Source organism: Manis javanica, chromosome 16 (assembly GCF_040802235.1).
Source record: "Manis javanica isolate MJ-LG chromosome 16, MJ_LKY, whole genome shotgun sequence".
Classification (NCBI taxonomy): Eukaryota; Metazoa; Chordata; class Mammalia; order Pholidota; family Manidae; genus Manis; species Manis javanica.
Genome location: NC_133171.1, coordinates 48,109,762 through 48,130,393, shown reverse-complemented (window position 1 = coordinate 48,130,393; position 20,632 = coordinate 48,109,762). Strand labels below are relative to the sequence as shown.

The window sequence follows — 20,632 nt, the reverse complement described above, 5'->3', positions numbered from 1 at the left end:
CATTTGATCAAAAAAACATTGCCAGTCCACAGACACTGCGAAGGACGTAAGCCACTGTGGAGGAGGGAAGAAAAGGAGCCGCGCCCCACCGCCCACATGCAGAACCAGCTATGAGATCTTGCGGGTGGGGAGCGGTGGCCCTTCACTTGGCTGAGCCTCTTTCTTCTCACCAGTAAGTGAAGCTTTGACGCCTTTCTCAAAGGGCTATGCAAGACGACTAGCGAGGACAACCTACAAAGTACATGAACAGGAGAGAGCACAGAAGGGAGGGAGGAAAACTTCAGGTGCTCTCTCCTCGCCTCCCCTCTTTGCTCCCTCACTCTAAGCTCTTGCTGTTTTATGAAGATGCTCATCTCAAAGACCTTCCTCCGTCTCTCACTCTGTCCTCTCTTTTCCTTCCTTCTCCTCCTACTCCTCCTCCTCCCAGTTCTGTTTTTCCTTCCATTTCTCGCCTACCTTTCTTCCCACGTGTATTTATTTAATGCCTTTATCTGCCAGACACTGTACTGGGCTTGTGGAGAACAAGGCACTCGTTTGAGCTTAGAGTCCGAAGAAAAAGGCAATAAGGAAGAAGACAAATAAATGTATATTTGTGAAAGTGTAGCGTGTGTAAGTACCATGAACAGACAAGGTACAGGGACAGAGAATAATGGGAGAAGGGGGTGGTCATGGATGCCGTGAGGCAGTGGCAGGTGAGACCTGGCATAAGAGGAGCGTCTGAGGAGCTGGGGGAGGTGTCCAAGCAGAGGGAGGCAAAGAGCTCGGCTGAAGTGAGAATAAAGAAGAGGAGGATGCAGCAAGGGGTGTGGGACAAGAAGAAAAGATTCGTTTAGTATAGGCAAGGGCAAGGTCATGCAGTCTTCCAGGACATGGTGGGGAGTTTGGATTTTATTCCAAGTACAAAGAGAAGTCACTGAATGCAAGGTTTTATTTATTTATTTTTTAATTAAGGTATCATTGATATACAATCTTATAAAGGTTTCTCATGAGCAACATTGTGGTTATTACATTCACCCATATTATCAAGTCCCCCAAAACACACCCCGTTGTAGTCACTGTCCATCAGTATAGTAAGATGCTATAGAGTCCCTACTTGTCTTCTCTGTGCTGTACTGCCTTCCCTGTGACCCCCCGACGTTATGTGTGCTAAATACTGAATGAAAGGTTTTAAGCAAGGAACAAGATGGTCAATTTACATAGTTTCTGAAGGTCACTTTGGCTTCTTCATGGAAAATGGACTGAAGGGAGGGAGACAAGATCGAGAGCAGGAAGACCACCAAGGAGGCTGTTGCTGGAGCCCAGTCGAGAAGCGCTCGTGGCTGGGTATATTTGGCAGTGGAGATATAGAAAGGCAAATGAAATCAAGAATTATTTAGGTGAAAATATTAACAGGATTTGTCAGTGGATTACACATGAATAGTGAGGGAAATGGAAGACTCAAAGGTGATGGTTGAGTTTCTGGTTTGACTGGCTTGTTGGGAGGATGGTGACATGTAGTGGTGTGGTGGTGACCAAGGGCGGGGCGGGTTTGTGTCGTAGGAGGGTAGTTCAATTACATGTTCTGTTTTGAATGTGTTAAGTTCTGTAAAACATCCAAGTTATTGAAGACGAGTCTAGGGCTAAATATCAAATAAATATTGAAGCTTTAGAGCTATGGAGTTACACACTTGGGACTGCAGGTACAGAGGAGACCCCTGCTCTGAGGCCTACTATCCTTCTGAGATCTGGTAGACTAGGAAGAATTTTAAAGGAGATTAAGAAGCCCTTCCAGAAAGGTAGGAGGAAACCAGGAGAACACAGCCTCACAGAAGCTAAAGGGGAAGCATGTGGCTAGCGATGACGGTCAACCGAAGAAGGCAGGGTGTCATGGCGGTCCATTACAGGCTGACAAAGACTGACATGCAATCCCAGGCCCACCCTCAAAGAGCTCAGGGTCATATGGAGCTTTCTGAGTTTCATAACAGTTCCAGGTCAGCTCAATTCCATCTACCATACATTTGATAAGTAGCTAATATGCCTTGAGTGATGTATGTGTACAAGGACAGAGCCCTGCCATCCTTGTCATCTACTAGGGGATAGTAGGTAAGAATTTGTAGCTGTTACCATTAGCAAACTGCTTGTGTCTGGGGCCACATCCCCAACTACATGTTTCCTTCCTCTGATAATAGGTTTCTGACACCTAACTTTTTGATAGGCCATGAGCTGGCCAGGGAGTGAGGTAACCAAAGGGAGGAGCCCCCAAGATTTCTCATAAGTCAAGAGTGAAGGGAGATACTTCTGTTACATTTAAGCAAAAGGAAGAAGTAACCACAAAGGATATATTTTTATAAAATTAAACATCTGACACAAATAGCACACAAGGCCATATAAAGATAAGACAAAGTTAAATCCTTACAGAAATACTAACTCTTTGTACAGTACAAGTTGTAGCATCTGCAAATGGAATACTGAATTTGTGTGGTAAGGGCTTTCCAGTGATGCCAGTGTGCCCTTGTGACTGAATGAGTATTTCATTCGGGGTCAATGTCAAAAATATACCCTTGAGAGTCTTTTGCCCATGTGGTGATAGGCCACAGAGGCCTCTGGGCAATATCTGTGGGTCAGTCATTGCCCTTTGGTCACCCTGGCTCAAGCATTGGAACTAAAATTTCTGACTGAGGTGGCTTCCATGAAGCAATTCTCCAGAGACTCACAGCCATTTTTAGATAAGGAAGGGACTCTGGAAATCATCAGTCAAAAACTCATTTTATAGATGAGAATGTTGAGACCCACTGACATTAACTCATTTAATGAGTCACACTGCAGTGTTTTAATTCCTCTCCAACTATCTACCCCATGCTGGCCAAGCTCAGTATATAAAGGAGACGCACAGCGACCTTAAGTTCAAGTGTGGGCTGGGCCCTGTGCCGCTTCCTTGCATGTTTACTGCTTACTGTTGTCCCTTGCTCCCAACACTGTGGTTTGATTCTCTTCTACCACCCTCCAATTCTGAGAAAGATGATCGTAACAAACCTATATAGGCTTTGTTCTCCGTGCTGTAACATACATTACCAAGTTTGTATGGGGCAGGTACCATAATGATGCCATCTTTACAGAAAAGCAAACTCAGGCACATGGTAATCAAAAAACTTGTCTAGGGTTACAAAGCCAGTCGGACAACCGAGTGATTTGGTTGCCGTAGTCATGTTCTTACCTACTCTGCTACATCTTATCCCGAGATGGTAAGTCAAAGTCACATGCAAAAGTTATTGAAGTTAAGGCTTCCCTACCTGGGAAATGATGCAGTTTCTATTTCAAAGCAATACTTGTAAAAGAGGCAATGCAGCAAGGGGGACAGAATGGGCACCTGAGAACTGACAGGGGCAAGAAGGAAATGAGATATTTGCTGAATGCCTTTGTGCATCAGGAATTGTTCTAGGTGTTTTGTAAATATTGCCTCATCATTCCCAATACCAAGTCTGAATGTAGTTTGCAAGCAAGGAAACTGAGGCTCAGAGGGCTTAAGCATCTGTAGGCCAAATCTGTCTGCCTCCTCTTCAGAGTCGACAGTGAGAGCAGAGAGCCCTCTGTACCTGATGGTGTGATTACCAGGGCCCCTATCTCTGGCAAGCTCCAGGCTTCCCTGCCTCTGGGACAAGGAAGATGAGAATTGGGTTCCACTTGTGGCTCCTAATTCCTTTGTCCCCTTCTGGCTACACCCATCTCATAGGAGCTTTCAGGGACCCTCTTAGGAAGGAAGACCTTGGTTAAAATCATGAGCCATCCCTGGGATCAGACTGAACAAGAATAATGTGTTGGGTCTAGGATTCCAGCATCGCTGCTGATCTGCACAAGCTGGAGATGTGTGCCAATCCAGCATGAGGTGCAAAATCTTGTTCGGGTGAATAAGGACGTTCAGATTGGCTGTATTTTCTCTAAGGTGTCATTTTGCCATCTTGTGTCCTTCATAGACACAGCTGTGGTATCCCTCTCAGCTTCTACTGGGTGCTACGCAACTTGAATGTGGGTCTGTGTAGCTCTCTTACATGCTGATTTTTGGATGGAGCTTATACACAGGCTCTGTATCACTGTTTTGGTACCTGGTACCCCTTCCACCTAGCAGCCTTTGCCCAGACATTTCATCTTTTCCATCATCTTCTGTGGACCTACTGCCTCTGGCTTAACTGCCTCTAGGAAGTCCCTGTGGGAAACAAATTCACAACAAATTTTTATGTACAATATCATGTCATCTGCAAACAGTGACAGTTTAACTTCTTCCTTACCAGTCTGGATACCTTTTATTTCTTTGTGTTGTCTGATTGCCATGGCTAGGAACTCCAGAACTATGTTGAATAAAAGGGGGGAGAGTGGGCATCCTTATTTCCTATCTTAAAGGAAAAGCTTTCAGCTTCTCTCTGTTAAGTATGATGTTGGCTGTGGGTTTGTCCTATATGGCCTTTATTATGTTGAGGTACTTGCCCTCTATTCCCATTTTGTTGAGAGTTTTTATCATAAATGGATGTTGAATTTTGTTGAATAGTTTTTCAGCATCTATGGAGATGATCATGTGGTTTTTGTCCTTTTTGTGGATGTGGTGTTTGATGATGATGATAGGTTTTCAAATGTACCATCCTTGCATCCCTGGAATAAATCCTACTTGATCATGATGGATGATCTTTCTGATGTATTTTTGAATTTGGTTTGGAGTATTTTGTTGAGTATTTTTGCATCTATATTCATCAGGGATATTGGCCTGTGATTTTTTTTTTTTGTGGTGTCTTTGCCTGGTTTTAGCATTAGAGTGATGCTGGCCTCATAGAATGAGTGTAAGTCCCTCCTCTTCTACTTTTTGGAAAACTTTAAGCAGGGTGGGTATTCGGGTCTTCACTAAATGTTTGATAAACTTCAGCAGTGAAACCATGTGGTCCAGGAGCTTTGTTCTTAGGTAGTGTGTTGAGTGCGAATTCAATTTCATTGCTGGTAATTGGTCTGTTCAGATTTTCTGTTTCTCCCTGGGCCAGCCTTGCTAGGGTCTTTTGCCCATGTGGTGATAGGCCACAGAGAATGTACTTTTCTAGAAAATGTACTTTTCTAGAAAATGTACTTTACTTGAAAGTTGTTCATTTCTTCTAGGATATGCAGTTTGTTAGCATATAATTTTTCATAGTATTCTCTAATAATTTTTTTTCTGTGGCATCTGTAGTGATTTTTCATTTCTCATTTCTGATTTTGTGTATGTGTGTAGACTCTCTTTTTTTCCTGAGAAGTCTGACTAGGAGTTTATTTATTTTATCAAAGAACTAGCTCCTGCTTTCATCGATTACTTTCTATTGTTTTATTTTTCTCGATTTTATTTTTTTCTGCTCTAATCTTTATCATGTCCCTCCTTCTTCTGACTTTGGGCCTCAATTTTTCTTCTCTTTTAGTTTCATTAATTGTGAGTTTAGACTGTTCATATGGGATTATTGTTCTTTCCTGAGGTATGACTGTATTACAGTATACTTCCCTCTTAGCACAGCCCTCACTGTATCCCACAGATTTTTGCATTGTTGAATTGTTGTCATTTGTCTCCATATATTGCTTGTTCTCTGTTTTTATTTGGTCATTGATTCATTGGTTATTTAGGAGCATGTTGTTAAGCCTCCATGTATTTGTGGGCTTTTTCGTTTTCTTTGCATAATTTATTTCTTGTTTCATACCTTTGTGGTCTGAGAAGGTGGTTGGTACAAGTTCAATCTTTTTGAATTTACTGAGGCTCTTTTTGTTGCCTAGTATACGATGTATTCTTGACAATGTTCCATGTGCACTTGAGAAGAATCTGTATCCTACAGTTTTGGGTGTAGAGTTCTGTAGATGTGTGTTAGATCCTTCTGTTCTAGTCTAGGGTGTCATTCAGTACCTCTGTGTCCTTACTTATTTTCTGTCTGGTTGATCTGTTGTTTGAGTGGTGTGTTGAAGTCTCCTAAAATGAATGCATTGCATTCGATTTCCCCTTTTAATTCTGTTAGTATTTATTTCACATATGTAGGTGCTCCTGTGCTGGGTGCATATATATTTATAATGGTTATATCCTCTTGTTGGACTGACTCCTTTATCATTATGTTATGTCCTTCTTTATCTCTTGTTACTTTCTTTGTTTTGAAGTCTATTTTGTCTGATACAGGTACTGGAACACCTGATTGTTTTCTCCCTATTGTTTGCATGAAATGTGCCCCATTTCCTTGAGTCCCTGTGCGGAGTTGCAGTCACCAAGCTCAGTCGCGAGATGCAAAAACAAAACAAGTCTTTATTGCTAGTTCGAACTAGGGTCTCAGCAGCTGTCAGAACACAGGACACAATCTGAGACCCTGAACAAAGTTCCCTTTTTGCTTTTATACTTTTAGAATGTAGCAGATGCAGCAAAAACAGTTAGCAGATGTATCAAAACAGTTAGCAGATGTAGTAAAAACAATTTAGGGGCTTTCCCAAGTTTATTATAACTTTTAAGCTCATTGCTGATTATTTCTAGCCTCTTATTTTTCCAGGAGCAGGGTACTTCCTCTGTCCTATTTTGCTTAGGATGGGGTTTTTAGTACAAAATGGAGTTAGTTAGGCTAGGCTTTGCAAAATGGAGTGAGTTAGGTCAAGCTGACTTTCTGGGGGTCCCACAGAAATATCTTTTTCCATCCCTTCACTTTTGGTCTGTATGTTTTGGGTTTGAAGTGAGTCTCTTGTAGGCAGCATATAGATGGGTCTTGCTTTTTTATCCACTCTGTAACTCTGTGTCTTTTGGTTGGTGGATTTAGTTCATTTACATTTACGGTGATTATCGTTAGATGCGTACTTACTAATGCTAACGCGTATTGCAGGGTTTGGATTTGTGGTTACCATAGATTCAAGGGCAGCAGTACCTGCAGGGCGTGCTGCACGTCCCTAGGGGGCGAGGCGGTGCGGGAAGCCGCCTGGGCTCGCAGGTCTGTGCGAAATACCACAAAGTTCGAAAACGGGCGCAGGGGTGGGGGCGGGGCGCGGCGGCCCACGAGCCCCTCCCTTCGACCAATCGGCGGCCGCAGCGGGCGCCTGTGGGGCCGCACTTTCTCCTCTGCGCCGGGTGGTGAGGAAGTCGGAAGTGGCGTCTCCTCAGCTCCAGCCGGACTCTTCGGGAGCTGCCGCGGCCCGGGCGCTCTGGCTGCGGGGCCGCTGAAGGCGGTCTGACGGGCATTTCCGTGCTGACAATCTCACCGCCGCCACCGTGCCCCTCAAGACCCGCCGCCTCCCGTTAATGGGCCGCTCTGCGAGAGCGTGAGGGCCCCAGGGCGGGGGCAGGCGGGGGCGGCCCCTCAGTGTGGCCCGCGCCCTGCGCTGCCCCGAGCTGTGGCGGCAGCGGCGTCTGCACCGCGGAGCCCGCGCGGCTCCCGAGAGCCCCGGCCAGGACGCGGGGCTGCGCGGAGGGCTGCCGACTCCAAAGTTGAGCGCAGGCTGGCGGCGCGCTTGGCGGCCGCCCCTGACGCTCCAGCTGCACCTGCTCCAGGCGCTGGTTCAAGGTAGGACGGGGCGCGGGCGCGGGGTCCCCCTGAGGAGCGGGCCGGTGGTGCGCAGGAGTCCCCTGAGGTGCGGGCTGGTGGGTTTACTGGGACGTGGCCGCCAGGCGGGGGTTTCTGTGAGTCTGCTGCTGCTTTGTTCCTTCATTTTTTCTTTGTTGTTATACTTCACAAATGAGGGAAATCATTCGGTACTTGTCTGTCTCTGCCTGGCTTATTTCACTGAGCATCATACCCTCCAGCTCCATGCATGTTGTTGCAAATGATAGGATTTGTTTCTTATGGCTGGATAGTATTACATTCTGTATATGTACCACCTCTTGTTTATTCATTCATCTACTGATGGAAACTTGGGTTGCTTCCATATCTCGCTCTTGTAAATAGTGCTGCAGTAAACATAGGGGTGCACATGTCTTTTTGAATCTCAGAAGTTGTTTTCTTTGGGCAGATTCCTAGGAGTGGAATTCCCGGGTCAAATAGTATTTCGATTTTTAGTTTTTTGAGGAACCTCCATACTGCTTTCCACAATGGTTGAACTAGTTTACATCCCCACCAGCAGTGTAGGAGGGCTCCCTTTTCTTCGCATCCTTGCCAGCATTTGTTGTTCCTAGTCTTTTGGATGTTGACCATCCTAACTGGCATGAGGTGATACCTCATTGTGGTTTTAATTTTAATTTCCCTGATAATTAGCGAGGTGGAGCATCTTTTCATGTGCCTGTTGACCATCTGAATTTCTTCTTTGGAAAAGTGTCTGTTCAGATACTCTGCCCAGTTTTTAATTGAATTATTTGCTTTTTGTTTGTTGTGCTGCGTGAACTGTGTATATAATTTGGATCTCAACCCCTTATCGGATCTGTCATTTATGAATATATTCTCCCATACTGTAGGATGCCTTTTTGTTCTATTGATGGTGTCCTTTGCTGTACAGAAGCTTTTCTGCTTGATATAGTCCCACTTGTTCATTTTTACTTTTGTTTCCCTTGCCCCGGGGAGATATGTTCATGAAGAAGTCGCTCATGTTTATGTCCAAGAGATTTTTGCCTATGTTTTTTTCTAAGAGTTTTATGGTTTCATGACTTACGTTCAGGTCTTTGATCCATTTCGAGTGTACTGTTGTGTGTGGGGTTAGACACTGGTCCAGTTTCATTCTCTTACATGTAGCTGTCCAAGTTTAGCCAACACCAGCTGTTGAAGAGGCTGTCATTCCCCCACCTTTCCATTTGGTGTATTTTCAAAATATATATGGTTTCAGGAGGAGATTTCCGCCGCTCTACTCATGCCGCCTCTTGAGAAGAAAAATGAAGATGTGTGTTTTAATAAGAGAAAGTATAAGGAATGGAAATTTGTTTTGTTGAGGGTAAAAGAAAGTAATTGTTCTAAAGTACAGCTGTTTATTTAAAGAGGAAGAACTCTAAATGTAAAAAAAAATTGTAGAATCCAATTTTTCAGCATTAACAGCAAATTAGAATTTTGTTTTCAGTGAAAAGTACAAGTTTTCTTAAACTCTTAGTCTGCAGTTAATGTTGAAAAATTGTAGAAAGTTTTCTAATTGTTTTATCAAAGCAATTTCTCATGCTTAAAGTCTCAATGAATTGTCTGAGTATTTAAGAAAATGAGATCTCAATATTAGAAGGACTAAAAGCTAAACTTTGCTAACAACTGTGTACCCTTCTGTGTGTGCCTTTGAAGTGTTTTGTTGTCATTCTAGTTAAATGGATAAGTATTGCTTCATGTCATCCTATAATCTTATGTAAGCAAGTGCCAAAGAGAGTTTCTTTTGACAACTTCCCAAAATCAAATTCAGAAAGGTGCTTTTACCTCTAGTTAACTCTGATATTTTGTAGAGGGCCCCTGGAACATGTCAGAGGAATTTTTTCTCCTCATCGGGGAAAATAGTTGGCTAATTTGGCTTATTTAACTGATATATATTTACCTGGAAAGCACTGTCAAAGGGAATGATGCTAAACTTTGTTACTGAATGTTTTGTGTTACAGAAATATCCAAATTTTCTTATGTCAGCTGTCTTATAGTAAGCTCTCATCAGATCTTTCCCCATTGTCATTTGTAAATCTTTTGTCACTTATAGTAACTGTTTTATTACTCCTAAACTAGTAAAGAACTAGATTTCAGAAGAACAGGTATTGGTTACATAGGATTAAATAAACTAAGGAAAATGATTTTGTGGCTTTATGTTTCAAATGTTGCTGATAAAGTGTTTTAAGCTTTTTCTCTTAAACTGACAACAGTTTAGTAAATGACAATATCTTTATAGGCAGGATCGAAACATTTATCTTTCTCTCTACCTAATCCCTCCAGAATTTAAAACCTCTCAGTGACTATTTTCATATTTTACAGCAGTATGTTTATTTGCATAAGTTCATTAAGAGTCTGCTTTCCTTGTAAGAGGATCAATTAAAAACACAGGTTATATTACCAAGGCTTTGACTGGAATGTCATGCCTGAGAGACACGTGCATAAACTCAGATATGAACAGCTTTAAGGAACTAAGGTTGACTTTATGGAGCCAACAAAGCTCCATCGAAGAACTGGCCTGGTACCTTGGTTACAGGGTTCCCAGCAGCCTTACCAGGTGCGTAAGGAAGGTCACTTCCTGGCAAGTGCAAGAACCTCACGATGGCTTGGGGACCTTGGGAAGAGAAGAATTCACCCAAATGTACAGGTACTGCAGGCAAAACCTGAAGGCAAGTCTGGCTTGGCTTTCTAGCCTCCAGAGGCCTTTAAATGTCCAATCTGAAATTCCTTATAAAAAGTTCCTTCAAAGCACATTTAAAGGATCCTATGTAATCAGTTGGTCTTCTTGATGCACTTATGCAAATAGTCAAGCCAAGTGTTAATTATTTTCTTAATCTAATTACTTCTAATAAAAATGGGGGTGGTTTTAGAGAAAAGTATTGTTTCAATAATGCAGCCTTATTTATACTAAATCCTAATACTAGTCATTGAGACGTAGACTAGATCCAGAATTCTAGTTTCCCCAAAATATCTAGCTATGATTCTCCAGATGTTTTAGTTTTCTCCCATCATTTCAATTAAAGTTTTACTATTTCTAGTTCTCATATTCAGCCATGCATTCTTAATCTTGTCAAGTTGTTCCAAAAAAGAAAATCCAGCTTCAGATGTTGCTACTTAACCTAATAACACGATTTGTTGTATCTTGCCTAGAAGCCATAAAACTGCAAATAGTAATAGAAATGGAACCCGAAATAGAAGCGCCAATCTTCCGAGGCCCTCTCAACTGACCAGTGATGGAGACCTAGCTGCACCCCTTACTGCGCCCCCTCTCAGCATGAAGCAACCAGAGCAGTCATGGCCTCTTTTCCCTAGCAGCAGCTAGGGTCTCTATCTGTAGAGGGGGGAATGAGAGAGGTACCGTGAGCTTAGACAGAATAAGGTGAGGGCTTCCGGAAAAAGCAAGGCAGGATATTTGCAGTCAGAGCAATTGTAATAACTACATGCAAGGAAACCCCCTACCAAAACTCTGTGTTAAACATTAAGCTCTAGAGTCATTTTTCAGTGAGATCAGTTAAAGCTCAAAAGGCCAGGAGAAACTTGGCCTGGAATGTTTGAGTGTTCCACAAATAAAGAAGGGTAGCTCAGCATAACCCGTGACCTCACTGTAAACAACCCTAGCAAACAGACACAACCCAGCCCACCTTAGGGGTCGGGCAGGTGGTACAAGTCCACACCCTAAGCCCTCTCCTCACATTATCAAAGTATGTGTGGCGTGGGATGCATCCTTCCTACTCTAATGGATTATCCCGGAAATAGTCACAAAAGATTTCTCCAAGCTCTGCCGTCTGATTGTGACGACAACTTGAAACTTGTAGGTCCCACCTCTGTTGCAGTTGCAGCGGCATTCATCCTGCCAGTTCCTGGACTTGGTCAGTGGAATGCAAAAAGAGATATGTAAGCTGGCCTGTGCATATAGTAAGACAACAAATCTGACTGCTTCTATATTATCTGAACTCAATCAAGAGCTAGAAGAAGTGCAAGTTGCTCCCTAATTGTGCTGTTAAAAGAAAATGTGGGATGTGAACAGTTTCCAGGAATGTGTTGTTGTAATTTGTCTGATTTTTCTCAAACTATTCAAAATCAATTGGACAATATTCATCATATTATTAATAAGTTTTCACAAATGCCTGGGTTACCTAACTGGTTTTCTTGGTTTCATTGGATATGGCCAGTAATTGTAGGTCTGCTTTTGTTATGTATCTGTATTCCTGTTCTGTTAAGGTGTGTACATAATTTAATTAGTAATTTGTTAAAACTGTACATGCTTATATTACTCTACAAGAAGTTATGTCAAAGAAATAATCAATCTTCTCATATTTTCTTCCTTTGCTGCTTCTAAAGCTTTTCTTTTTCCTTCCTAAATACAGCCCTTTACTATAATTCATACCTCATATTTAAAATTACCGTGTATCTTAATCCTTCCAGCTGGTAAAGATACCTCTAGACAAGTGCTAGGCATAGGAGCCCTGGGGCATAAATCTGCAAAGAAGTAAAAAGCTAACCTTTTCAAAGAATATTGCTTCTCTCTCCCTTACCAACTTTAATTTACATCTCCTTGTATGGCCCTGGAAGATGGCTGGTTAGCCAGAGACGGGTAAGATTCCTCAAGGGAGGAACAGCCTAAGACAGGCACAGTCACAGAGGGGCCATCAGGTGAGAAATTGGCGGTCAACAGAGGTGAGGCTTAGAACCCATTTCACTGCCCCCTCCATCCTTGTCTCTGGCAACCACCAACCTGTTCTCTGTACGTATGAGTTCTGCTTTTTGTTTTTTGTTTTGATTCCACATATAAGTATGCTGGTTCACAAGCTCTTTGGGATCTTCTCAGGTATAATCTGAAAATGATCCCATACTTGGAGGGCACGGAAAGACCTACAAAGACGCAGGCCATTCCAGAATGATAGGTAGCAAAGTTAGTAAGCAAAGGAATTTACAGATGAGACTTGTCTTGGGCAGCCACAAAATGAGTAGATCTTCATACCCACCCACCAAATCTTAAAGTTTACACAGAAGCTGTAACTGGGTTTGGTCATGTATACAGTCCAGATGGTATCAAACCCGCATTGCTATCTCAAGGTTATAGCCTCAGGCAGCTTCTAGGAGCAGAGAAGGCAGGCAGAGCCCACATTTTAAGGACAGGGCAGGGGTGAGGAGCCTCCAGTTGCTTGGGTCACAGGTCAATTGGTGGTCATGTCTTCTTGATGATTTCCTTCTACCCTCCATCCCTTGTGATTGGTTGTTATAATCTCATATGCTCCCTTCCCTCCCCTGCCTCTTGCATTGTGCCCTGAGTGGTCAACAAAGAGTTTCACCAACACAGAGGGGGCTCCTTTGACAGCCGTCTGGCTGTATTGGAGACATATGCTGCAGTAACAGCACGGGTGTGTGCAAGAAGAAAACCCAGATTAGGACAATGACTCCCAAAATCAACTACGATATTTTCCACTTGGAGCCCCATAATCCAAACTACTGATCTATTAAATCCCTTAGGCTGGGTGTTGGATCACTTAGGTCATTCAACTGTGTCCTCAGTAAATGTCCTTAATAAAGATGATAAAGTAGACTCATCAGGTATAAATACATAACATTCTGCTTGGATAATGGCACAGGTGTCTCCTTGGGATGCCCTAATAATATGCAAATCCATCCCATTTTGGAGGACAGCTTATCTCTTAGGGACACATCGGTGTTCAATAAGGACAGGCCTTCTTGGCTCTCCCTTAAGGCTTGTTGAATAAATTTCATAAGAGCTTTTATATATGCTATAACATCCTCCAGGCCAATGTGTGGGGCAAAGAGGCCAAATGATCATACATACCAGTGAAAGATGGATTGTGCTCATCTAGCTTAAAAGAGAGGGACTTGGGCAACTGTGGTTACACTGGGGTTGATTCTCCCCTATGCCCAGGGAAAACCCAGGGTACAGCAGCCGAACCACCTGGGTGGAGGCCACGGGCAAAGATCTGTGCCACATAACCATGGGTCCCGTTTGGGGCTACCTAGTATATACCTGGGCAGTACAATGAGTCAGCCCCAAACCAGTTGCCATACCTTAATGTGGCAGAATGACTGCCTAGGTTCAGCGATATCCATCCCAGATTCTTGGTACAGTTGTGCCGGTTTTGTTTAGAGTGATTTTTTAATTGTTGAACATCTAACATAAGGGTGACCCAGGGCTCAAATGTCCGTAACCTGGGGTAAGCCACATAAACTCATCCCACATCTGGGCATAGCGACCAGTAGTCCTGATGGTGGTATTTTAGGGCCCTTGTGTTCAGTGAGTTGATGGGCTGTGTCTGCAGTTTTAGTGACAGGAAGAGTATCCATGCCCAGTGTTATGGATGGTGTGTGTACCCGAGGCCATGTTCCTAGATCAGTATTGGTGACATCACGTGATTTAGGAGTACTAGTTCTAGCTTGTTCCTTCTTATTTATTTATTTATTTTTATTTTTTGGTATCATTAATATACACTTACATGAACAACATTGTGGTTACTAGATTCCCCCCATTATCAAGTCCCCCCCACATACCCCATTACAGTCACTGTCCATCAGCGTAGTAAGATGCTATAGAGTCACTGCATGTCTTCTCTGTGCTATACTGCCTTCCCCGTGCCCCCCACACACATTATGTGTGCTAATCGTAATGCCCCTTATTCCCCTTCTCCCTCCCTTCCCACCTTTCCTCCCCAGTCCTTTTCCCTTTGGTAATTGTTAGTCCATTCTTGGGTTCTGTGATTCTCCTGCTGTTTTGTTCCTTCAGTTTTTGCTTTGTTCTTATACTCCACAGATGAGTGAAATCATTTGATACTTGGCTTTCTCTGCCTGGCTTATTTCACTGAATGTAACACCCTCTAACTCCATCCATGTTGTTGTAAATGGTAGGATTTGTTACCTGCCACTTGAGGAGTATCAGTACCTTAGGTATCATCCCAGGTTGCTGTGCGACTTGGTCTGAGTCCCATTTATTTTTTTATTTTATATTTTTATTAAGGTATGATTGATATACACTCTTATGAAGGTTTCACATGAAAAACATTTTGGTTACTACATTCACCCATATTATCGAGCCCCCCATACTCCATTGCAGTTACTGTCTATCAGTGAAGTAAGATGCCACAGAGTCACTATTTGCCTTCTCTGTGCTATACTGTCTACCCCGTGATCCTCCCCACATCATGTGTGCCAATCATAATACCCCTCAACCTCTTCTCCCTCCCTCCCCATCCACCCGCCCCCACACCTCCCCTTGGTAACCACTAGTCCCTTCTTGGAGCTGTGGTCTGCTGCTGTTTTGATCCTTCAGTTTTGCTTTGTTGTTATAGCCCACAAATGAGGGAACTCATTTGGTACGTGTCCTTCTTCGCCTAGCTTATTTTACTGAGCATAATATCCTCCAGCTCCATCCATGTTGTTGCAAATGGTAGGATTTGTTTCTTTCCTATGGCTGAATAATATTCCATTGTGTATATGTACGACCTCTTCTTTATCCACTCATCTACTCGATGCTTCCACGTCTTGGCTATTGTAAATAGTGCTGTGATAAAAATAGGGGTGCATATCTCTTTTTGAATCTGAGAACTTGTTTTCCTGGGCAAATTCCTAGAAGTGGGATTCCCGGGTCAAATTGTATTTCTATTTTTAGTTTTTTGAGGAACCTCTATATTGCTTTCCACAATGGTTGAACTAGTTTACATTCCCACCAGCAATGTAGGAGGGTTCCCCTTTCTCCACATCCTCGCCAGCATTTCTTGTTCTTAGTCTTTTCTATGGTGGCCATCCTAACTGGTGTGAGGTGATATCTCATTGTGGTTTTAATTTACATTTCCATTGTGATTAGCGATGTGGAGCATCTTTTCATGTGCCTGCTGGTCATCTGAATTTTTTCTTTGGAGAAGTGTCTATTCAGATCCTCTGCCCATTTTTTAATTGGGTCATTTCCTTTTTGGTTGATGAGGTGTGTGAGTTCTTTATGTATTTTGGATGTTACCTCCTTGTCAGATATGTCATTTACAAATAAATACATTCTCCCATACTGTAGGATGTATTTTTGTTCTGCTGATGGTGTCCTTTGCTGTACAGAATCTTTTTAGCTTGATGTAGTCCCATTTGTTCCTTTTCGCTTTTGTTTCCCTTGGTGTTAAGTCCCTTTCAGAGCATACAGTGCACTCCTGCAGGGCTCTGATGACTTCCTCAAAGGTTAAAGTCCAGGCCCTGCTGAAGGGCAACAACCCACATTGTCTTTTGGCCCAGATGCAACAAACATTTTTGTAACCATCGGGTCACATCAGAGTCACGCTTTCCTTCCAGCCAACATACCTGGGCCAATTAGATCTGCTTCATCAACTCATGGAGATGCCAGCAGCAAATGGCGTCTGCTCTTTTTCAGAATTTTCACGAGAATTCAGTAAGTTGGTGAGTCCATTCAAGCTACTTCCAGGGAACCCAGCCATAACTGTCTATGGTCACATGGACATCCACGTTACAGGGTCTTGACAGGTCTATCACACTCAAGGCCTAGAAGGCCTTGGCCCATTTTTCAGCAGTGAAAGAAAATGCACGTCTCCTCCTAGGCCCACCTGATGCCCATTCATAACACATGGTATAAGGGCTTCATCATTAGTGCCAAGTGTGGGATAAACACTCTCCAGTAGCCTAAAGGACCCAAAAACTCTTGCAATAGTGTGACAGTTCTGGGGGTAGGAAAAGCCTGAACTTCATCTATAATCACTGCTTCTGGGGTAACTTCAGTCTTACCCGACCAGACAACCCCCAGGAATTTGACTGACAAACCAGGACCCTGAAACTTGGTGCTGTTCACAGCCCACCCTTTCTCCTGTACGTGTTGCAGCAGTCTAGGTGCTGCACAATGTTTGTTGCATGCAGGACTTCTGGTAAGAAAATAAACAGTAAGCATGATATCATCAATATAATGGTACAGCTGCACCATTGGCAGGTTCTCCCATGCTGCAAATCCTGGGCTCCAAGTCCATGACAGACAGTGGGACTGTGGAGGTGCTCTCGTGGAAGGACAGTGACAGCCCAGTGCCATCCTTCCCAGGTGAAGGAAAACTGTTCCTGACTGTCCTGTGGTATGTTTATGGAGAAGAAAGCATTAGCAAGATCCACAACATAATATGTCCCTAGTTCATGACTTAGGGTATTCATGAGGGCTGTACTAGAGGGGACAGCAGCCTGCAGAGGGGGTGTGACTTACTCAGTACTCTGTAACCCACGGTCATATGCCAGCAGCCATCTAGATTTTTTACCAGCCACACCAGGGGATTAAAAGGGCTATGAGTAGGTTTTATAATGCCCACTTTTCAGTTCCTGGGAGGGGTTCTCCAATTCCTCTATGCCCTCCAGGGAATTTGTATTGCTTGGCATTAGACACGTGCTGATGCACAAGAAAAGATACAGGCAGGTGCTTACCATGTCCACTCAGAACTGCCTTTACCACACATATACTCAGTCTGAACTCACATGCAGTGGTCTGCAACCATAGGCCCCGGAGGATATCAATCTCCAAAATATATTTAAAGATTGGAGAGATGTACAGAGTATATTTCTTTGGGTATAGATGCCCTATTCCCAACGGGATTAAGGCTTGTTTAAGTCTGGTGGCCTTACCTCTGTATCCAACTATAACATTGGGGGTCCCTGAAACCGCTCAGGGTTGCCATAAGTCAGTGAACATTCAGCTCCTGTGTCTGCCAGAGCTGGCATGTGTTGAACATTCACTGGGCACCAATGAATTGATGTTTGAGCATGTGGCCTCTGGTCCCCACCTGGTGCCCCAAGGCGGGTGCCTTGACCCTCCACTCAGTAAAACTATAGCCCAATCACCTTTGTGTGTGCGTTCAGGTGAGGATGGCTCACTGTCCAGCAGGAAGTCTTGCAGGCTCACAGGCCAAGACTGTGGCTTTGTCTCCATTTCTTGATCCCCAGCTGCTGGAACCACTGCTCTGGCTTCAGTTGTTACCACAGCTCCAATAAAATTCTGTTGAACTTCCCATCCAAGTTCTCTCTGTCCGCTCCTGCCCCTCTCAAATCAATCCATATTTGGGTCCTCATGACCTTCACGGGGTCCTTTAAGCCCTTCCTCTCAGTAGGGGACTGCACTCCCTTCTGTGCCTTCAGCACTTCAGCTACCTCCAAATCTGCCACAATATGGGTAACCTCATTTACTGGCTGCCCTACGTGAGGGGCAAGAATGGCTACTAAGGGCCCAAAGAGGGTTCAGGGAGCCATTTGCAGCACCATACCCTTATCTCCACTGTAAACAGCTCCCCGTTTGGGTCATAATTTACTGGGTTATAAATGGTATTTTTCATACCCAAATTCTGTAACACCTGTTAGAGCTTGGCATGCATCTGCCATCTAGTGGGGAAGATGGTAAGTCACCGGATTGGGCTGTACAGTGAGAAGTGTGGCCATCAGCCATTTGAGTAGGGAATGGGTCCCAGGGGTCTAGTGTACATTCTGCACTGGCTGTTGCAAGGCAGGATGAGTTGTCAGGGAAGCCAGCTTTCCCATCTCTGATTCAGACAGGAGGATACTCTCCACCTCTATGTCCCAAAGGTACAGGAGCCAGGCTGATATGGATTCTGAGTGTTTCTGCTGAGACTGGAAGCCCAAATCCACCAGCTCTGCCTGTGTCTAGGGGAACATAGAGTGCACTGTGCCCTGGAGAGCGGGCTGTACCTCTCCCGGAGGAACCTGCACTTGCTCTCTCTTTATTTACTTGATTTACAGCTGGGCAGGCTTTCAACAGAGGAGCGTTGGGGCCTCCAGCACCACCTCTACCTCCTCATTCCCCTTCAGTGTACCCTCCTCCATTTCTGGAGCTGATGGCAGCTGTTTTGCTCCACAGAGCATGTCCTCTGCTACATCCTTTACCTTCTCCACAGTGTCTCTCAGGAACACGATCTCAGTGTGGGGAAATGCAAGCTCCTGTGGCCAAGATGCTCACCGGCCCCAAACTACTTGATCTAATTGGCCTACTGCTAGGCTAGTGCTTGCTCATCCATAGGCAATGAGCTAATATTGACTGAGTCACGATCTAAAGAGCTCTGCCCCGTGCCCTGGGTGGAGGCAGAGATGGAGGAGGATTATGGACCTGGAGACAGTTGGATGCAGATGTGATTCTAGTGCTCAACCTATCACCAGGAGAATAGAGCTGGGTGTAACCCTTTTATCCCAAGAATGTTCCATTGTCATTTCTTGGTCTCACTGAATCCATAGTGAGCTTGTATGGGACTGAAACACTCAGTCAAGACAACTGGCTTAGCAAGCAGGATTCATTGTAGACCAAAGAATGGGAAAGGCTACCCTCATAGGAGGGTTACATCAGCGGAATACCCCTATGAAGGGGAGACATTTGAGTGGCCCACAGTGGGCATCTGATCTGAAGTGGCTTGTCTGCTACAGGACTCAACCCTGACCCAGGACTTGAGGAAGGTGGTGCCCACCGCATAATAAGGAGCTTCTTGAATAAAAAAGAGTGGCCATTGGGCAGTGGGAACCATGGTTTGGCTGTTTCTCACAGTATTCAAAATATCTACAGATGAGAGGAATGTGCTTCTGCAAGAGACATGAGAAATGGCAGCACAAGAACTTGAACTGTGAAGGACTGTGGATTTACTGAAGAATAAAATGGCATTGATACGAGAGGAGGCAGCTCGAGAATGCAAGCTGTAAGGTGCTGTGGAGGAAGTAAAAGATTTGTTAAAAAATGATCCCAGGGAGGTTCCTGCCTTCCATCCCCTGTCCTTGGATCCCAGGAAGCCTGGTGTATAACTTTTCTCCCAGAAAGAATGCCCTCCCTTCCAGAAAGGATCTGCCTCCCGTCCTGGGGCTGCAGGTCCCTCTGCGCTCTCAGAGCTGGTGGGCAGCGGGAGTGTAACGGGGGTAGTACAGCTGCCTGCAAGCTGGCTGTGCTCACTCTTGGATTCACTTTCTTCTTGGGGTTTTTGCTGTTGGAGGAACAGGGTGAGGGCAGATAGAATGTAAAAGGAGCAGCAGTCTGGGCAGAGCACAGTCCTTTAACTCAATATCTCTTCTGCTCAAAACCCTGAAACCTCATCCTGGCTCCACATGCCTACAATTCCCAGAGTGAAGCAGACCCCTGAGAGCTGTAGTTCCTGCAAGAGGGCAAGTGGCCAAGAGCAGGGCCTGAAGGGCAGCAGTGACACAAGGCAGGGTACGACACATGGTGCAGAGGGGCGCTGTGCACCGTTCCCAGGGGTGCCGGCACCTGCCGTGCTCCGGGCTCTCAGCCCTGCCCTGGGCTCCACACTCCCTGCGTGTCACAGACATGGAAGTAGAGGCTGTTGCCAAATTTCCCCACAAGGCTCAGGCCAGCTAGGTCCCCTCTAGGGTTGCAGGCTCAGCATTCACAGCCCCATGAGTTGAAAACCAGAGCCCAGGGTGTTCCAGAGGAGCTGCATGTTAGCTGTTCGGCTGGGTCTAGAGCAGAGGTGGCATCCTCTGTGGTCCTGGATTGGGTACTGACAGCAGATCCTGACCCTCTGACTGCCAGGTGTTGGGGGAAGCCACGTACCTTATTGAAACCCCACAATATGTTTCCACAAAAACGGGCCTGGCTTCTCTGGTTTTCATTCTGCGATAGGCCCCCAGGAAGGGGGGCGGGCGATAGAGAATTGACTCCAGGTTCCAGAAAGTCCCACAGGCACCAAGGTGTGTGTGTGCAGCTCGGACATGACACAGGGCTGACTCACCAGGATGTGTTGGCTCCTCTCTCAACTACGTAAGGGTTGCCTGGTCCCTGCCTGTGCCCATTAGGGGGCACCTTGGTATTTCAGAGCAGAAACCCATGGCTGGTTTTCCCCTATAGAGGGAACTAGGCTGGGTGCCTTTAATGAATGGACTTCGTGGGTCACTGGAGGTGGGGAGCGGCACCTAAGGCTAGGCCCAGCCCATGCTCCTGAGAGTGGGCCGTCAGTGACCCCTGGGAAGAATCTGGTGAGGACGTTGCCCAAATGTTGGTTCAGCTACAGCTGCCTCCTCCCAAGAGTTCATGGGGATTCTGTTTTGGGGGCGGCCTGCCATAGTTGTGATCTGAGGAAAATACCTCAGCC

At 44.8% G+C, this 20,632-nt stretch overlaps 1 protein-coding gene across 7 annotated transcripts in view; it reads left to right on the top strand.

The window, feature by feature from the left end:
* Positions 1-35: 35 nt before the first annotated feature.
* The window catches only part of LOC140846754 (anthrax toxin receptor-like), a 50,993-nt gene continuing 30,396 nt past the window's right edge, over positions 36-20,632 (top strand). For 3 of the 7 annotated variants that reach the window (XR_012126144.1, XM_073224431.1, XM_073224426.1), the window contains exon 1: positions 96-172. Coding sequence is in view for 5 of the 7 variants with exons in the window: in XM_073224431.1 (XP_073080532.1) it covers positions 111-172 (62 nt within the window). In the remaining 2 variants the exon portion in view is untranslated. Of the gene's footprint in view, positions 173-7,046; positions 7,503-15,885; positions 15,948-19,098; positions 19,229-20,632 lie in introns of those variants that run through there. The other 4 variants (XM_073224428.1, XM_073224432.1, XM_073224430.1 and 1 more) reach the window with 4 other exon arrangements.